The sequence below is a fragment of the Canis lupus genome, chromosome 15, assembly GCF_048164855.1.
Source record: "Canis lupus baileyi chromosome 15, mCanLup2.hap1, whole genome shotgun sequence".
Taxonomy (NCBI): domain Eukaryota; kingdom Metazoa; phylum Chordata; class Mammalia; order Carnivora; family Canidae; genus Canis; species Canis lupus.
This window is the reverse complement of record NC_132852.1, coordinates 48,526,509-48,542,634: the sequence shown is the minus strand read 5'-3', so window position 1 is coordinate 48,542,634 and position 16,126 is coordinate 48,526,509. Positions and strand designations below refer to the sequence as shown.

At 59.5% G+C, this 16,126-nt stretch overlaps 1 protein-coding gene across 1 annotated transcript in view; it reads left to right on the top strand.

Annotated features, from left to right (window-relative positions):
* The window catches only part of LOC140604518 (adenylate cyclase type 1-like), a 30,046-nt gene that overhangs the window by 4,956 nt on the left and 8,964 nt on the right, over positions 1–16,126 (top strand). Inside the window, 11 exon segments of the mRNA XM_072775752.1 lie at positions 1,044–1,202; positions 1,576–1,717; positions 3,197–3,352; positions 10,762–10,950; positions 11,091–11,194; positions 13,015–13,114; positions 13,357–13,397; positions 14,787–14,916; positions 14,918–14,941; positions 15,802–15,868; positions 15,871–16,048. Coding sequence (XP_072631853.1) covers positions 1,044–1,202; positions 1,576–1,717; positions 3,197–3,352; positions 10,762–10,950; positions 11,091–11,194; positions 13,015–13,114; positions 13,357–13,397; positions 14,787–14,916; positions 14,918–14,941; positions 15,802–15,868; positions 15,871–16,048 — 1,290 coding nt within the window.

The window sequence follows — 16,126 nt, the reverse complement described above, 5'->3', positions numbered from 1 at the left end:
CGAGAAGAAGCGAGGAGCAGTGGTCAGGGCGGGTGTCTGGCCTCTGGCCGGGCTGTGTGCTGCTGTGTGTTGGGCCCAGGGCCCTGGGAGGACGGCGGCTTCCTTCTGAGCAGGGCCTGTCAGTCTTCTCCCTCGGAGCCCCAAGGGCGCAGCACCCCAAGGCCCCGCCGCAGCCTGGATGGCTAGAGTGAGCTGTGGGCGACCGGCAGGAAGGTGGTGCTTGCAGACGCCCCTCGCCAGGCCGCGGAGTCGATAGGTATAGAGGATACACCCGTTCAGACTCCCAAGTAACCCGTGCTGACACGCGGACTTCTGGACGTGCACCGGGCGGGGACCCCAGACCCGACGCGAAACACTGTGGTTCTGGGGGCTGGGCCCTCATTGGGCTCAAGGGGTGGTGATGGGCGCCCGGCCACGGAAGGCTGGGCCAGGGGGACGCGGTCCTCACGGCTGGGGGAGTGGGTTCCTGCAAGGGCAACCGGCACCCAAAGGCCTTGGCGAATGGCCCTGGGGGATGGGGGTGAGGGCCTGGGAGGGCTCCCTGGAGGCTACGTCTCAGCTGGGCCAAGTTGTACTAGGAAGAAGGTGGGCGCACATGAATCAACCGCAGTTTTGAAGCAGGAGGGAGGTTGGTCTCTGAGCTCACGGGCCACCTGCTGTGCTGGGCGGGTGGTGGTCTGCCCCAGGTTGGGCGCTGGTGAGATTGGCTCCAGGGTGGCGGCCTGGTGGCCCTGCATGTCTGTGGTTTCCCTTGTGGCAGACTTGCTAACCACGGGGCCACCGTGTCCTGGGCCATGGCTCGGCCTCCTGGTGTGGTTGGGCTTGCCGCTCATGCGGAAGGCCCGTTGGACACACCTGCTGTGGGGGCCACCTGTGGACAGACCAGGGCACAGAGGGGCTGAGCACCTGGCTCAGCGCATCCTCTGGCACCTGACTGTGGCCGTGCATCCCACAGGGCGGGGACCCCATGCTCCCGCCTGTCCGGGCTCCCCTGATGCGTGTACACGAGGGCCCAGCTCATGTCCGTGACCTGTTTCTTGCAGGTCGGTGGCCGAGGCCACTGAGGTGGACCTGAACGTGCGTGTGGGGCTGCACACCGGCAGGGTCCTCTGCGGGGTCCTCGGCCTGCGCAAATGGCAGTACGACGTGTGGTCCAACGACGTGACCCTGGCCAACGTCATGGAGGTCGCCGGCCTGCCCAGGTGAGTGGAGGGGAGGCGATGCGCTCTGGGCCAAAGGACTGGTGCAGGTGCTTCTCGGAGCCACCTGGGAGGGGCCTGCGGGGGGCCCCCAGGACCCCCAGCCTCTGCAGGAGCCGCAGTGGGTGGAGAGGAGGTCCGAGGCTCAGACCACCTGGTGCTGTCGCTTCTCTCTGCTCGTCCCCTGCGCTCACCTAAGGAAGGGGGGCCCCGTGGCCTCACTGTCCGGAGGGCACACCAGCTTTCTCCCGGCACTGCGTGTCCAAGTGCCTTGGCTGCCCCTGACACGGGGAGCCTGAGTCCTGGACGCGCCTGCAGGGAGGGCTGCCTGCCCCCGCCTGCAGGCCCTGGGCATGGTGGGGCTGCTGTGTTGCAGGAAGGTCCACATCACGAGGACGACGCTGGCGTGTTTGAACGGTGACTACGAGGTGGAGGAGGGTCACGGGCACGAGAGGAACAGCTTCCTGAAAGCTCACAACATTGAAACGTTCTTCATCGTGCTGTCTCACCGGCGGAAGGTAGGCTCTGAGAGGGGGACGGGGCCCCCACTCGCCTGGTCCTGGTCCTGGGCCAGGCCTTCTGGGTGGACGAACTCCTGGACCCCCAGGCGGAGCCTGGGGTCCTCTTGGGGGCGGGGCCACCCTGCAACTGCCCCCCCCCCCCCACTGACCTTCCTGGGCCTCTACTCCTCTCTAGCATGTCACGTCAGTGGTGGGGCTGCTGAGGGCTGAGGGTGCCGTGCACGTGGGAGGGCCTGTGACCCGCATAGAGGGCCATCAAGGGCTGTGTGCCCAAGGAAACGGATTTGAGTGTGATTAAGGGGGCCTAGTTCTTCCAGGGCTCAGGCGAGGGTTTCAGCGCACAGAGGAAGGTCTCAGGGCACAGACGGGGAGCGCAGGGCACAGGTGGGGTTCGCAAGGCACAGGCAGGAGGCATGGGGCACAGGCGAGGGGTGGGGGACACAGGCGAGGGGCAGGGGGCACAGAAGGGGGGGCCATGGGACATATGTGAGGGATGCGGGTTACAGGTGAGGGGCAGGGGGCACGGGTGGTGGATGCAGGGCACGGGCGGGGTTCGCGGGGCACAGGCGGGGGGCACAGGCGAGGGGCTGGGGGCACAGGCAGGAGGTGCGGGACACAGTTTGGGGTCGGGGGACACAGGCGGGTGATGTGGGTCACAGGAGGGGGGCGAGGGGCACAGAAGTGGGGGCACAGAAGGGGAGGCCACGGGGCACAAGTGGGGTCCTTGGGCACAGGACGGGGTCTCAGCGCACAGGCAGGGGTCGCGGGGCACAATGAGGGGCGGGGTCGCAGGCGAGGGATGGGGGTACAGGAGAGTAGTGGGGGGCACAGGTGAGGGGCCGGGGGCACAGAAGGTGGGGCCATGGGGCACAGGCAGGGTCTGGGGGCACAGGTGGGGGTTGTGGCGCACAGGCAGGGTTGGGGGGCACCAGCGGCCCTGGTGCTCCTTCAGGACATAAGCAGGTCGGCTGCGAGACAGAGCTTGAAGCTTCTCCGTCCTGCGTGTCCGTGGTTTGGGGCTGTGCAGGCCCTGTGACCTGGGGCCCACGGCCGAGGGGCTCCCTGAGCTCACTCCTGAAGCAGGGGCAGCCCTCGCGGGCCTGGAGGAGGGCCGGGCGAGGGGTCGCCCAGGACCCCAGCACAGCAGCAGTCACCCAGGCAGGTGGGGCCTGCGGGGCAGGACCCCGGGGGTCTCTGGCGCTGGTCCTCGGCCGGCTGCCGCCCCGCCAGCCAGCGACGTCCAGGCCTCCGGGTCCCTCCCTGGCCGGGCCCCAAGCCCCCCACTGCTGCAGGCCCCGCTCCGGGGCCTCGCTCTGGGTCCAGAGGCCCCGGGAGGAGCCGAGAGCCGTGTGCCGTGGAGCCGGCCCGCCGGTCCCGCTCGCCTGTTTGGCGTCTGTGTCCCCGTGAGGTCGTGCCCGGCCCGGGGGGCAGCTCGGGGCTGCTCACGGGCCGTCCCCAGACCACCTCTCTGCACAGATACTCCCAGGGCTCATCCTGTCCGACATCAAGGCAGCCAAGAGGATGAAATTCAAGACCGTGTGCTACCTGCTGGTTCAGCTCACACAGTGCCGGAAGATGTTCAAGGCGGAGATCCCGTTCTCCAACGACATGACGTGTGAGGATGACGACAAGGTAGGAGGGCCGCCCGCGCCGTCCTTTGTGCTTCCTGACCGTGTGGATGCTGTCCGGGGCTGGGTGGCTTTCGTTTCCCTGTGAAAATCTTCCTATTCTCTTGCATTTTTTTTTTTCCATTTGGCATTCCCCGTGCTTCTTGGTAAATTCGTGCTCAGACCCTCGCTGCCGTCTGCAGGTTCACGGTCCTCAGATGCTCTGTCGTGAGGTCTGGAGCCCCGGCCACGGCCTGTGAGCCCCGGCCGCCGTCCCACAGACCCGCCCTCGGCCCCCTCCTGTCCGTGGCCTCCTGCCACGCACCTGCTTGCCTCTCCTCCGTGGCTAGATCATGGAGTCTGTCCGCGGAAAGCGGCCTCCCGTGGGGTCCCCACCTCATGACCTGGCTCCCGGGAGTTTCTGGTTTTCCCCTTGGGTTGGTCAGAGGCATCCTTGGGTTTTCTCCTCTTCTGCTGGGTTGGGGGATGGTGCCGCCCCTTGCGGGTCCCAGCATCTGCTTCTACCACATGGGCCTCCTGTCTGGGGGTGTGGGCGGAGACCCCAGCCCCTCCAGGGGCGACCCCGGTCCTCCGTGGGGGCAGGAGAAGCCTGGCGCGCCGCCCCCTCCCCTGCTGTGTCCTTGCGTCCTGGGCCCCCTAGCCCAGCGTGGCTCTGTCCATGACTGATTTCCGTTTCCCGACACCATGCCATCTGTCCCCTGCCATCCTGGGTTTTGTGCAGTTACGAGGAATTCCATCCCTGCAGTTTTGGGGGCTTTTCATTCAGGAAGAAACCAGATTCTGCTGGCGGGCACTCCCAGGGGTTTATGGCCTCTAAGGGTTTTTGTGGATTTGGCTCTGAGCTCACGTTTGTGAGAATTTTGCTGGGATGTGAATTCCATCAACACTGAGTTCCCGTCCCGTCCCCCCGCCCCGCCCCGCCGGTACCCAGGGGCTTCATGTGTGTGGCCGGTGGGTTTGGACATCCCAGGCGGGCAGGCATATGCAAGAGTGTTCCTGAGAGCGGGCCCTGTCGGTGCAAAGCCACGTCTGAGAGCGTGGTCCTCACCGTCCTCCCCACGGGGGGCAGGGTCTCCCCATGTCGGTGTTTACTGGTGGGGTTTTGGGGGGAAGCTTCCTGCCCATCTCGCTCAGGCCCTGCGTGGCTGCAGTTAAGATGACGGGCTCTGCGAGCACTGGGTGCATCTGCCACCTGCCCGGCCTGGGTTCCCAGGTCCTGAGGGTCCCTGGCGGCTTCCCTTTCTTACCACGTTCTTGTGCATCTGTAAGTGTGCCTGCGTGAGTGTCCATGCGTGTGCATGGCCGTGTGTGCACGAGAACGCATGCCTGTGCAAGTGCGCGCTGGCCCTTCCCTCCCTACCTGTCGTCTGATGTCGCTGCTGGATTCCTGCCCCTCCTGGGAGCACAGGGCCGTGTCCCTGAATCCTGGCCCAGCCCCTGACCCCTGAACCTCTGCAGTGAGGGATGCCTCCCAGGTGGGGCCGTGTGCACCTGCCGACTCTGGTCCTTTGTCTGTTTGCCAGGGACAGCGTGTCCTGGCCTCCCACCTTGGGGGTTGCCCCCGGGGTGGAGACGGGGAGTGACAAGGCCGGTGGTTCCGAAGGGCGGGGGTACAGGCACCGAGGCCGGGCCAGGATGCCAGTTGGGCAGCTGGGGAGGTGGCTGTCGGGTGACCCTTCCGGGCAGGCCCTTCTGCCCATGGGCACTGTCCCCCTGCCACCCAGGGCCCGTGTCCCCGTTGAGATGGGGTCTCTCACTGGCCCTGTGTCCCGGTCGTCCATGTCCATGCCTGAGTCCTGGCAGGCGCCCTCATGTGGGGCCGAGCCTTGGCGCTCTCGGTTTCTGGACCAATGGTTATAGCTATGACTTTGGCACCTCTTTTCCCCCGTGTATTATTATTATTATTATTATCATTATTATTATTACTACTACTACTACTACTAATATTATTAGGTTTATTTGTTTATTCATGAGAAACACAATGAGAGAGAGAGACAGAGACACAGGCAGAGGGAGAAGCAGGCTCCCTGCAGGAGCCCGATGCAGGACTCATTCCCGGGACCCTGGGGTCTCACCCTCAGCTGAAGGCAGACGCTCAACCGCTGAGCTTCCCAAATGCACGTCACACGTGTGTGCGCTCAGGGCCGCTGTGAGTCAGCCTGGGCATCGTGCTGTTGTACAAACCCACGGTCGTGGGGGCTTGACCAGGAGAGAGGTTAGCTTTCTTACGCTTAAAGTGAACCCAGAGAGCAGGCAGGTGGGGGCCCACGTGGCAGCTTCATGATCATCTTGAGCCAGACCCGTGACCCTGTTCCGGCCTGCCTGCCTGCCTGCCGTCATCGCCACGTGGCCCCGCAGGGATGCTGGGGCTCTGGTCATTGCGTCCTCGTTTCAGCTGGCGGGAAGGACGCAGAACAGGCAAGTCCATGTCGGCCCCCAAGCGGGCTCTTCTGCCCGCACAGCCCCGTTCCCCCCACGTCCCTGCAAGACCCAGGTGAGCAGAGCGGGTCCGGGTCACCTCTCCTGCCCGGGGTCAGTCGGCCCAGCCCAGCCTCCCGACTTCCCGCAAGGGCCTCTTGCTCCTGGCGGCTCTGCCTCACCTGGGTCTCTGCGTGGATTCCGATGCTTCCCGCTGGCAGCACGCCGTGCCCCCCCTCGTTGTGGGTCGCAGACCGGGAAGCTGGAGCAGAGAGGTTAGGGGCGCCCTCGGGGCTGCACGGCTGGCCCGCACCCAGGGCTCTGCACCCAGGCCTCGAGCCTGCCCTCCGGCAGGTCAAGAAACAGGCTCAGGCGGCCAGAGTCTGCACCAAAATGGGCACGTTTCCTTGTGACCTTGGCTCTGACTTGTTTTCCGAGGAAACACGATTGTTGTGGAAAGTCCAGGGAAGAACGACAAAGAGGGAAAGCGTGGCCTCACTGCGGGGCAGGGGAGCGGGGAGCGGGGTGGGGGCGCGGCGGAGATCCTGCCCTCGGAGGAGCTGGGCCCGGGAGGAGCCCGGACGTGCTGCTGGTCGCATGGGAGCAACCTGCCCAGCAGGGGTCGTGGGTGACGGCTCTGTCCCAACCCGTCCCACGTTCTCGCCAAGTTCCGGAGGGGGGCGGTGATGCACCACCCTGGCCACACGCATGTGCAGTGGCGCCACGCAGTGTGCACACTGGGGCCCCCGGCGGGCTCCCCGAGGTCGCAGCTCCCCAGGACAGGTGCACCCGAGCTAGTGACGGGCACCGCTGGGTGGTGCGTGTGGCTGTGCCCCGGGTCGTCCTGGCGGCCACACTCGGGGCCCGGAACGTTCCCTCACGCCACGATCCCCCTTCTGCTGTGCCACATGCCCCCCTCCCCAGCCCCCGGCGCCCCCCACGGACGGCTCTCCGTGCTGACCTCTGCACTGAGGACATGGTGGACGCAGACCCCGGGATGCGCCCCGTGACCTGGCTCCTCCTCACGGGACGGAGCCCCGGGTCCCCCGTCCCCCGTGGCCGGCTGGCATTCCGTGGGGCGGGCGGGCCACCGTTTGCGGGACCCGTTGAAGGACGTTTAGCTTGTTCCCGACCGTGACTGTTAAAAATAAAACCGCAACATTCGTTCGCGTTCTCTTTCGTGGGGACGTAAATGCTTATTATCTGGGACAGATGCCCAGCTGTGCCGCGGATGGGTCTTGTTTTTGGTTTTTGTTTTTTTTTTAAGAAACCGCCAAACTGTTTCCGGAAAGACCGTCCGGTACCACGTTCCCGGCAGCCACGTGTGCGAGACGCAGCTTCTCTGCGTCCAGCCAGCTTTGTGCGGTCTCTGTTTTTAGAAAATGTTGGCTGTTCTAACACATGTGTAGTGACTGCGTTTATTGGCATCTGCCGGGTGGCTCGTCATGCCAGCCACCTTTTCAAGTGCTTGTTTTCTGTCCATATATTTTCTCTTCTTTGTTGGCAAAATGTCTGTCTGCTTTGTAATTGGAGTGGGTTTTTTTGTTTTTTTGTTTTTTTGTTTTTGGTACTGTTGACTTTTCGGAGTTCTCGATGAATCCTGGATCTGATTCTACTGTCACACGTGTGGCTTGTCTTTCCGTCCTGTTCACAGTGTCTTTCCCAGGACAGAGGTTTCAAATTTCAAAGATGTCCGATTTACTGATATTTTTTCCTTTCTGGACTGTGTTTCTGGTGTTCTAAGAATTTTCTATGTAGCCCAAACCATAAAGATTATCATGTTTCTTGTAAAAGTTTATACTTCTATGCTTTCTGGTTAAACTTATGGTGCATTTTGAGTTAATCTCTTATGTATACATATATTTTATCACATTTTTAAATTTAAGTTAGATTTGCCAACATATAGCATAACACCCAGTGCTCATCCCGTCAAGTGCCCCCCTCAGTGCCCGTCACCCAGTCACCCCCACCCCCCGCCCACCTCCCTTTCTTCCACCCCTTGTTCGTTTCCCAGAGTTAGGGGTCGCTTGTGGTTTGTCTCCCTCTCTGATTTTTCCCACTCATTTTCTCTCCTTTCCCCTTTATTCCCTTTTAATATTTCTTATATTCCCCATATAAGTGAAACCATATTTCTCCGAGTACTTACTTCACTCAGCATAATACCCTCCGGTTCCATCCACGCTGAAGCAAATGGTGGGTATCTGTCTTTTCTAATGGCTGTGGAATATTCCATTGTATACAGAGACCACATCTTCTTTATCCATCAACTTTCGATGGACACTGAGGCTCCTTCCACAATTCGGCTCTTGTGGACATTGCTGCTAGAAACCTCGGGGTGCAGGTGTCCCGGCGTTTCCCTGCATCTGTATCTTTGGGGTAAATCCCCAGCAGGGCAATTGCTGGGTCGTAGGGCAGGTCTATTTTTAACTCTTTGTGGAACCTCCACACAGTTTCCCAGAGTGGCTGCACCAGTTCACATTCCCACCAACAGTGCAGGAGGATCCCCCTTTCTCCACATCCTCTCCAACATTTGTGGTTTCCTGTCTGGCCAGTGTTCCCCATTCTCACTGGTGTAAGGTGGGATCTCGTGGTTTTGATCTGTATTTCCCTGATGGAAATACAGTGATGCAGAGCATTTTCTCATGTGCTTGTCGGCCACGTCTATGTCTTCCTCTGTGAGATTTCTGTTCATGTCTTTTGCCCATTTCAGGATTGGATTGTTTGTTTCTTGGGTGTTGAGTTTGATAAGTTCTTTTTATAACATGTGAGGTTTAGGTTGAGATTTCCTTTTTTGCACAGGGACGACCAGTTGGTCCAGCACCCTTTGTTGACAAGACTATCCTCTTCCATTGAATTACTTTTGCATTTAGTCAAAAATCATTGACCATACTGGTGTGAGGCTGTTTCTGGACTCTCTATCCTGTAGATCTCTGTGTCTCTCCTGTCACCAGCGCTGTACTGCTCCGACCACGGTAGCTACACAATCAGTCTTAACCTTGGGTTGAGTGATTTTGAGAAAAATGAGCTATTCTCATCCCCTTCCCTTTCCATTTATATTTAAGATAAGTCTGTATCGATGAAAAAATTCCTGTTAGGATTTTGATAAGAATTACATTAAACCCATGCACCGCGGGGCACCTGGATGGCTCATTGGTTGAGCATCTGTCTTCGGCTTAGGGCCTGACCCGGGGTTCTGGGATCGAGTCCCACACTGGGCTCCCTGCATGGAGCCTGCTTTTCCTTCTGCCTGGGTCTCTGCCTCTTTCTCTGTCTCTCATGAATAAGCAAATAAAATCTTTTTTTTTTAAGAACCTGTGCACATCAATATGAGGAGAATCGACAGCTTTACTGTGTCATGTCTTCTTATCGATGAGCACGTGTGTCCCTCTGTTCATTGAAATCTTTGATCTCTTTCATCAGTATCATATAGTCTTCAGCATACAAGTTGTGTACGTGTTAGATTTGTAGCTAGTACTTCGTTTTTCTCCATGAGTACATATGGCACTGAATTTTAACTTTGGTCTTCACATGCTGATTATTAGTTTAAGAAATACACTTATTTTTAGAGAGAGCCCATGAGAGTGCACAAGCAGGGGGAGGAACAGAGGGAGAAGGAGAAGCTCAAGCAGATTACCTGCTGAGCAGGGGGCCCAATGTGAGGCTTCATCCCAGGACCCCGAGATCATGCCCAGAGCTGAAACCAAGACTCAGACGCCCAACTGACTGAGCCACCCAGGTGCCCCAAGAAATACCTTTTTTATGTTCATCTTGTATCCAGTGACCTTATGGAATTCATTTGTTCTAGAGTTGTTTCCTCTCCTACATAGAATTTTCTACGTACACCACTGTGGCATCTGCAAAGGGCCAGTTTTCTGATGTTCTTTTTTTCTTTTTCTTGCCCTATTGCAATGGCTGGGGTTGCTGAAAGCACTCCATCTTTCACCAGCGAGTTCGATAGTAGCTGTCAGTATTCTGTAGATCTTCATCAAGTTGGAGAACCTCCCCTCCCTCCCTAGTTTTCTGATCTTGTTTATCAAGAATGGGTGTTGAATTTTGTCAGATTCAACTGTCAAATTTTTCTGTGTCAATTGACACAACCATGGGATTTTTTCTGTGGTGTATTGCATCGATGTGCAGATGTGTAAAAGGATCTGCATCTCTATTCATGGTCATGGTGCATGCTTCTGTTCTTAGGCTCCCGAATTCTATTTGCTGTTTTGTTAAGGATTGTAGCATCGGTATTGAAAGAGATGGCCTGTAGTGTTCCTTTTTTTGTCTTGTCTCAGTCTGACTTTGGTATCAGGATGATTCCGAGTTTATAAAGTGAGTTGGAAGGTGTTCCCTTTTCTGTTTTCTGGAAGAGATGATACAGAACTGGTGTTAATTCTTATTTAAATGTTAAGTAAAATTCTCCAGTGAAGCCACCTGGAGCTGGAGATTCATTTTTCGGGAACTTTACAGTTATGAGTTGAATTTCTTTAGTAAATTACAGGGCTAATCTCATAATCTTTCATGTTAAGTGAGTTGTGGTAGCGTGTGTGTTGCGAGTCGTTCATTGATCTGAGTGGTCAAATTAAGATGTGTAATTGTTCACAGTATTTCCTTATTACCTTTTTGACGTCAGCAGAGTCTATAGTAGAATTGTTTCATCCCCAGGTTTGTTAGTCTCTCTTTGTTTTTTTCTTTGTCATGCCTGCTGGAGATCTGTCAACTTTATTGATATTTTTCAAGAACCAACTTCTGTTTTCTTGCTCTGTGCTGGGTTCCGCCCACATCCACACGGAGTGCCACATGAACGTCGCATGCCCGTATTTGCAGACGCAGGCGTCTCAGGGCCAATGATGCGCTCAGTCACCTGGGATCTCAGGTGGTGGAGGCACGACCGCATCTCGGCCCCGCACCTGCCCCCCCAGACAGCAGGCTGAGGGAGTGGAAGAGCTTTTTCTTCAATGAGCGGACGATTTGACATTTACTTTTTTCCCTCCATGGCGGCAGCGGAGGGCCTTGAGAACCGCATCGGAGAAACTCAGAAACCGCTCCTCGTTCTCTGCAAACGTCGTCTACACCACGCCGGGCATGCACAGGTCCATCGGCCGCCTCCTGGAAGCGCGCCAGATGGAGCTGGAGATGGCAGACCTGGACTTCTTCACCCTGAAGTACAAGCAGGCTGAGCGCGAGCACAAGGTAGGTGGCAGGGGCCCCGGGAGCCACTCCCCCCACCTGTCTCCAGGCGGCGTGATCCCCAGGTCTCGGGTGCCCCTGCGGGGACCTTGCGTGTGTCCTGGCAGCTGCAGCCACTGATGGGCGGTCTCCGTGTCTCCCAGTACCACCAGCTCCAGGACGAATATTTCACCAGTGCCGTTGTGCTGGCGCTCATCCTCACCGCCCTGTTCGGCCTCGTCTACCTTCTCATCATCCCGCAGGAAGTGTGACGGGCCTGGCCGTCGGGGCAGGAGGGCGCCGGAGGTCCTTCCTCGTCTGCTCGTTGCCCCCGTGGTCCCTGGCACCGGGACCGCACGAGCCACAGCCCGTTGTCCCCTGGTTGCAGTCAGCCGTCAGGCAGGCCCTGGTGGCACATGTGTGGGACGCTCATGCTCAGGTTCTCGTGTGTCATTTACACAGTTCTAAGACACAAGATATTTTCAGCGCCTTTCCATCCGCCCAACGTGTACCCTTGACTTCAGGATAGATTTCGAGGGACGTTGATTTCTAGGTGCGCGTCATCTTCAGATATGTTAAAGTGAGAAATAGTGGCCTCTGGAAAGGAAGAGAAACGTAGTAATTTAGTAATAATCAGTTACCCAAAGTCAAAGTGAGTTTGGCAGTGTTTGTTTTCAGGAGGAAAGTCCACTTTCCTTCCAGAGAGGCCAGTTTCTTATCTTAGACCCCCTGGTGGAGTGGCTCTCCTTTGGTTTCCAGAGTTTCCAGAAAGCACAGGAAGCTGCTCCGTCCCCAGATGCTATCAACAGGGCGACCACCTGATGGCCCCGTGTGGGGATCAAGCTTTTCCTAGAAAATCTGCTCCCCCATGACTTGGCCCAGGAGGGCAGTGCCCAGCGGCAGGTCCTCCATGAGGGAGGACCTCTCCATGGGCCCCGCTGGTTAGGAGTTGGGGGGAAGACATAAAGGGACTTGGTGGAGAGGTTGGGGGTTGGAATCGCGGGCACTTGTCGGGCACAGCTTGCTTGGCCCCAGCCCGCGGTTTTAGGGGCTTTTCAGGAAGAAGCCAGATTCTGCTGGCGGGCACTCCCAGGGGTTTATGGCCTCTAAGGGTTTTTGTGGATTTGACCGTGAGCTCACGTTTGTGACGAGTTTGCTGGGATGTGAATTCCATCAACACTGACTCCGCGCACCCCCCATACCCGGGGGCTTCACGTGTGTGGCCGGTGGGTTTGGACATCCCAGGCGGGCAGGCATTTGCACAGGTGTTCCTGGGAGTGGGTCCCGTCGGTGCAAAGCCAGGTCTGAGAGCGTGGTCCTCACCGTCCCCCCCACGGGGGGCAGGGTCTCCCCATGTCGGTGTTTACTGGTGGGGTTTTGGGGGGAAGCTTCCTGCCCATCTCGCTCAGGCCCTGCGTGGCTGCAGTTAAGATGACGGGCTCTGCGAGCACTGGGTGCATCTGCCACCTGCCCGGCCTGGGTTCCCAGGTCCTGAGGGCCCCTGGCGGCTTCCCTTTCTTACCACGTTCTTGTGCATCTGTAAGTGTGCCTGCGTGAGTGTCCATGCGTGTGCATGGCCGTGTGTGCACGAGAACGCATGCCTGTGCAAGTGCGCGCTGGCCCTTCCCTCCCTACCTGTCGTCTGATGTCGCTGCTGGATTCCTGCCCCTCCTGGGAGCACAGGGCCGTGTCCCTGAATCCTGGCCCAGCCCCTGACCCCTGAACCTCTGCAGTGAGGGATGCCTCCCAGGTGGGGCCGTGTGCACCTGCCGACTCTGGTCCTTTGTCTGTTTGCCGGGGACAGTGTGTCCTGGCCTCCCACCTTGGAGGTTGCCCCTGGTGTGAAGACGGGGAGTGACAAGGCCGGTGGTTCCGAAGGGCGGGGGTACAGGCACCGAGGCCGGGCCAGAATGCCAGCTGGGGAGCTGGGGAGGTGGCTGTCGGGTGACCCTGCCGGGCAGGCCCTTCTGCCACAGGTCCGCGACCCTGAGCAGGGCCCGCGAGGAGGATGACAGGTTGCGTGAGGCCACAGCGCCCTGTGGTTCCTGCGGGCCCGCGTCCTAGCCCTGGCGTGCTCTCTGCACCCAGCGAGGCGGTGTGCCCGGCCCTGGGCGCTCCGCTGTGCTCAGTAGCCCCGAGGCCTGGGTCCCAAGACACCGGATCCCTGGATGTCACCGTGCGCTGTGGAGTGAGTGCGGGGGAGCCGGCACCCGGGCAGCCGAGGGAGTGGAACCGGGCTGCACGGAGTGTGGACGGTGTGACAGGCGCTCAGCGGGCGCCCCGGGTCGGAGGTGACTGAGGCCAGCCCCCGGTGGCTCGCCTGCTCTCTCGTTTCTACGGAGCGTCGTGTGGCGCTGGCACATGGGCGGTGGGAGCAGAGCTGTCCTGCGTGAGTGCTTCCAGGAATCGTAAGTCCCTGCCCATCCATAGGACATGCGGGAGCGGCTAGCGCCCGCTGCATATGACCTTCAGTGAGTAGAGCTCGGAGGGAGGGCCAGACCGGGGGAGCCACGGGGGCAGATTGTGTCCCCCGTTCAGCATCGTCGTAGGAAGGCGCCACCGCTTGGCCGACTGGTTGCCAAATGGGAACGGCGCATCCACCCCCCAGGCCGCCCCTGCCTCTGAGCCCGGCCTGCACACTCCAGGCCGCCTCCCGCTTCAGCCTCCCTGCACTCCGGGCACAGCTTGCTGAGCGTCGGCCGGTGGCCCTCCAGTCACCAGAGGCCACCAGAGGCAAGACCTGGGCAGTGCTCCCAGGGGCTCCTGATGTCCACAGCGGGAGGAGCCCCCCTTACCCTGTGTTTGCTGAGCGAATGCGTGAGCTGCGTGTGCCTTGTCGGCCGGGCGAGAGTCCGTGGGCACATCTCCGTCCCGGCCAGGGGCAGACACGAGATTGGACAGGGAGGGAGGTGGCCAGCGCCAGGTGTGAGCAGTCGGGGCTGGCACCGCTGCAGGGGGCTCCTCTCCCTGAGATCTGGGGGCCCAGCGTGTCTGCATGGCGCGGCAGGGTCGGACTCAGGAATCCCGAACCGAATCTGGAACCAAGGCTGCGCCGTGGGAGCCGCGTAGGACGCGGAAGGCCAGCTGGTGGGGACAGGAGGGTCGGGACTCCCCCAGGGGAGGGCCGCGGAGGGGGCCGGCCCTGGCCTGCTGCGGGTCTGGTCAGCGTCTCGTGCAGGGTCCCTGCGGTCTTTATTTTAGTTTTTGTTTTGAATTTCACGAGCGTGAATCAAAAAAGAATTTTGCGCTTTTATCCACGAACTCACATGTTGACTATTGCAAACTGTATTTAAGCTGCCTTCTTTCTTTTAAAAAGATTTTATTTATTTGGGAGAGAGCAAGAAAGTACAATTTCAGGGACAGGCAGAGGGAGAGGGAGAAGCAGACTCCTTCCCGAGCCGGGAGCCCGACGTGGGACTCGGTCCCAGGACCATGAGATCATGACCTGAGCTGCCCAGGTTCCCCCAAACAGATTTAAAATAAAATTTCTAGTAACAAAAACAGCGTAAAACCTATGTGAATAACATAAAACTTAAAGTACCTAAAAAAGACACAAGTACGTGTAAATCCTTGTTATTTCATATAATAAATAACAATATATAAAGTCAAAAAATACATAACGTAGTTAAGGATTTAATGCAATAAAAATGTCAAATTAATCCGTTCATTCCAGGCCAGAGTCACAGCGTGGGGCACACGGTGGCAGGTGTGGTGGTTTTTCACTGAAAGACAGTAGATTTTGTTTCAATTTTGGCAGCGTCGACCTGGGAGAGGAAGCCTGGGCACAGCTGAGATGTGTGGAGGGGGGGCCTGGGTGGGGAGCCAGCGGCACCAGGGCGCGCGGCCCATTCTGTGCTGTGACCGTTCCTGCGACCCGAACCGACTCTAAGGAACGCCTGTGTTCACAGTAATATGTTTTATTGTCCAGTGTTCTCCAGGAGCCTGACCATCCAGATCCGCACCGACTTGTGTATTTTCATAGTGTCCTGATCTGCTCCGTGGCCAAGGATGTGTGGTGAGCATGTCCGCAGGCGGCAGGGTGTAGCGGGGGGAGCCCCGTGAGGTGTGCGGGGCTGAGGGGGGCTGTCTCCGGGTGAAGGGACACCCAGCCCCTCCCCAGTGCGCACTAGAAGCTGGGGCAGGAGTCAGGGCAGGGGTGGGGCGCTGAGTACCAGGAGGGAGGCAGGGCCGCAGTGACAGTAGGGGGGCCGAGAGGGCACGGGCGGTCTGGGGGGGCGAGGGGGTCTCTTGCTTCTCCCAGCCTACACTGGGAGGAGCCTGGAGGGCACAGCAAGGGGGGGCGGGCGGCACCTGGGGGCATCCCCTCCTTCCCACAGGAAGCTGTAGCAGCGGGTGGGCGGTGCAGGTGGGGCTGAGGGCAGCTGGTCCTGAGCCCCCGTCTCCCTGCCCCCCTGCCCCTGGCTCCTCCTCCCCTGCCCCTCCACCCCTACTCTTCTGCCCGTGACCCCTCTGTCCCTGCCCCCTCCACTCCTGCCCCTGCTGCCTCCACTCCCCACCATCCCCTCCACCCCTACCTCTTCTTGACCCTGTGTCCCCTCTGCCCCTGCCTCCTCCACCCGTGCCTCTTCCACCCCCTCCTCCTCTACCCCCACCGCCCCATTGGCCTCTGCTCCCTCTGCTCCTCTGCCCCCTCCAACCCCTGCCTCCTCTGCCCCCACCGCCCCCTCTTCCTCTGTTCCTCTACCCCCGTCTCCTCCACCCCTGCCTCCTCTTCCCCCTCCACTCCCTCCGCCCCTCCTCCCCTGCCCCCTCTGTCCCTGCCTCCTCTGGCCCTGCTTTCTCTGCTCCTACTCCCCCTAACCCCCGCCCCCTCCCCCTCTGCCCCTGCCCCCTCCACCCCTCCGCCCCCTCCAGGTGGGCTGTCTGCCCTGGGCCTGGAGCTCCAGCCCTAACAGGACCCTGGGGGTCCTGACGCCCGGCGGCCTGTGCCCGCTGCGCCCTGCGCGTCTGTGCCCCACGCCCTGCTCTGCAGCCTGGTGGACACGCTCCCACTGGCCATCTTCCTGCGAGTGTCCTCCCTGCCCAAAACGATCCTGCTCCTCATGCTCACCGCGTCCTACATCCTGGTCCTGGAGCTCAGCGGCTACACCTGGGCCTCGGGGTAGGTGCGCTGCTGCCGGCCCCCTGGAGACACGCGTCGGGCGCTGCCTGCTTCCACGGCTTATCCGTGTGTCCATTT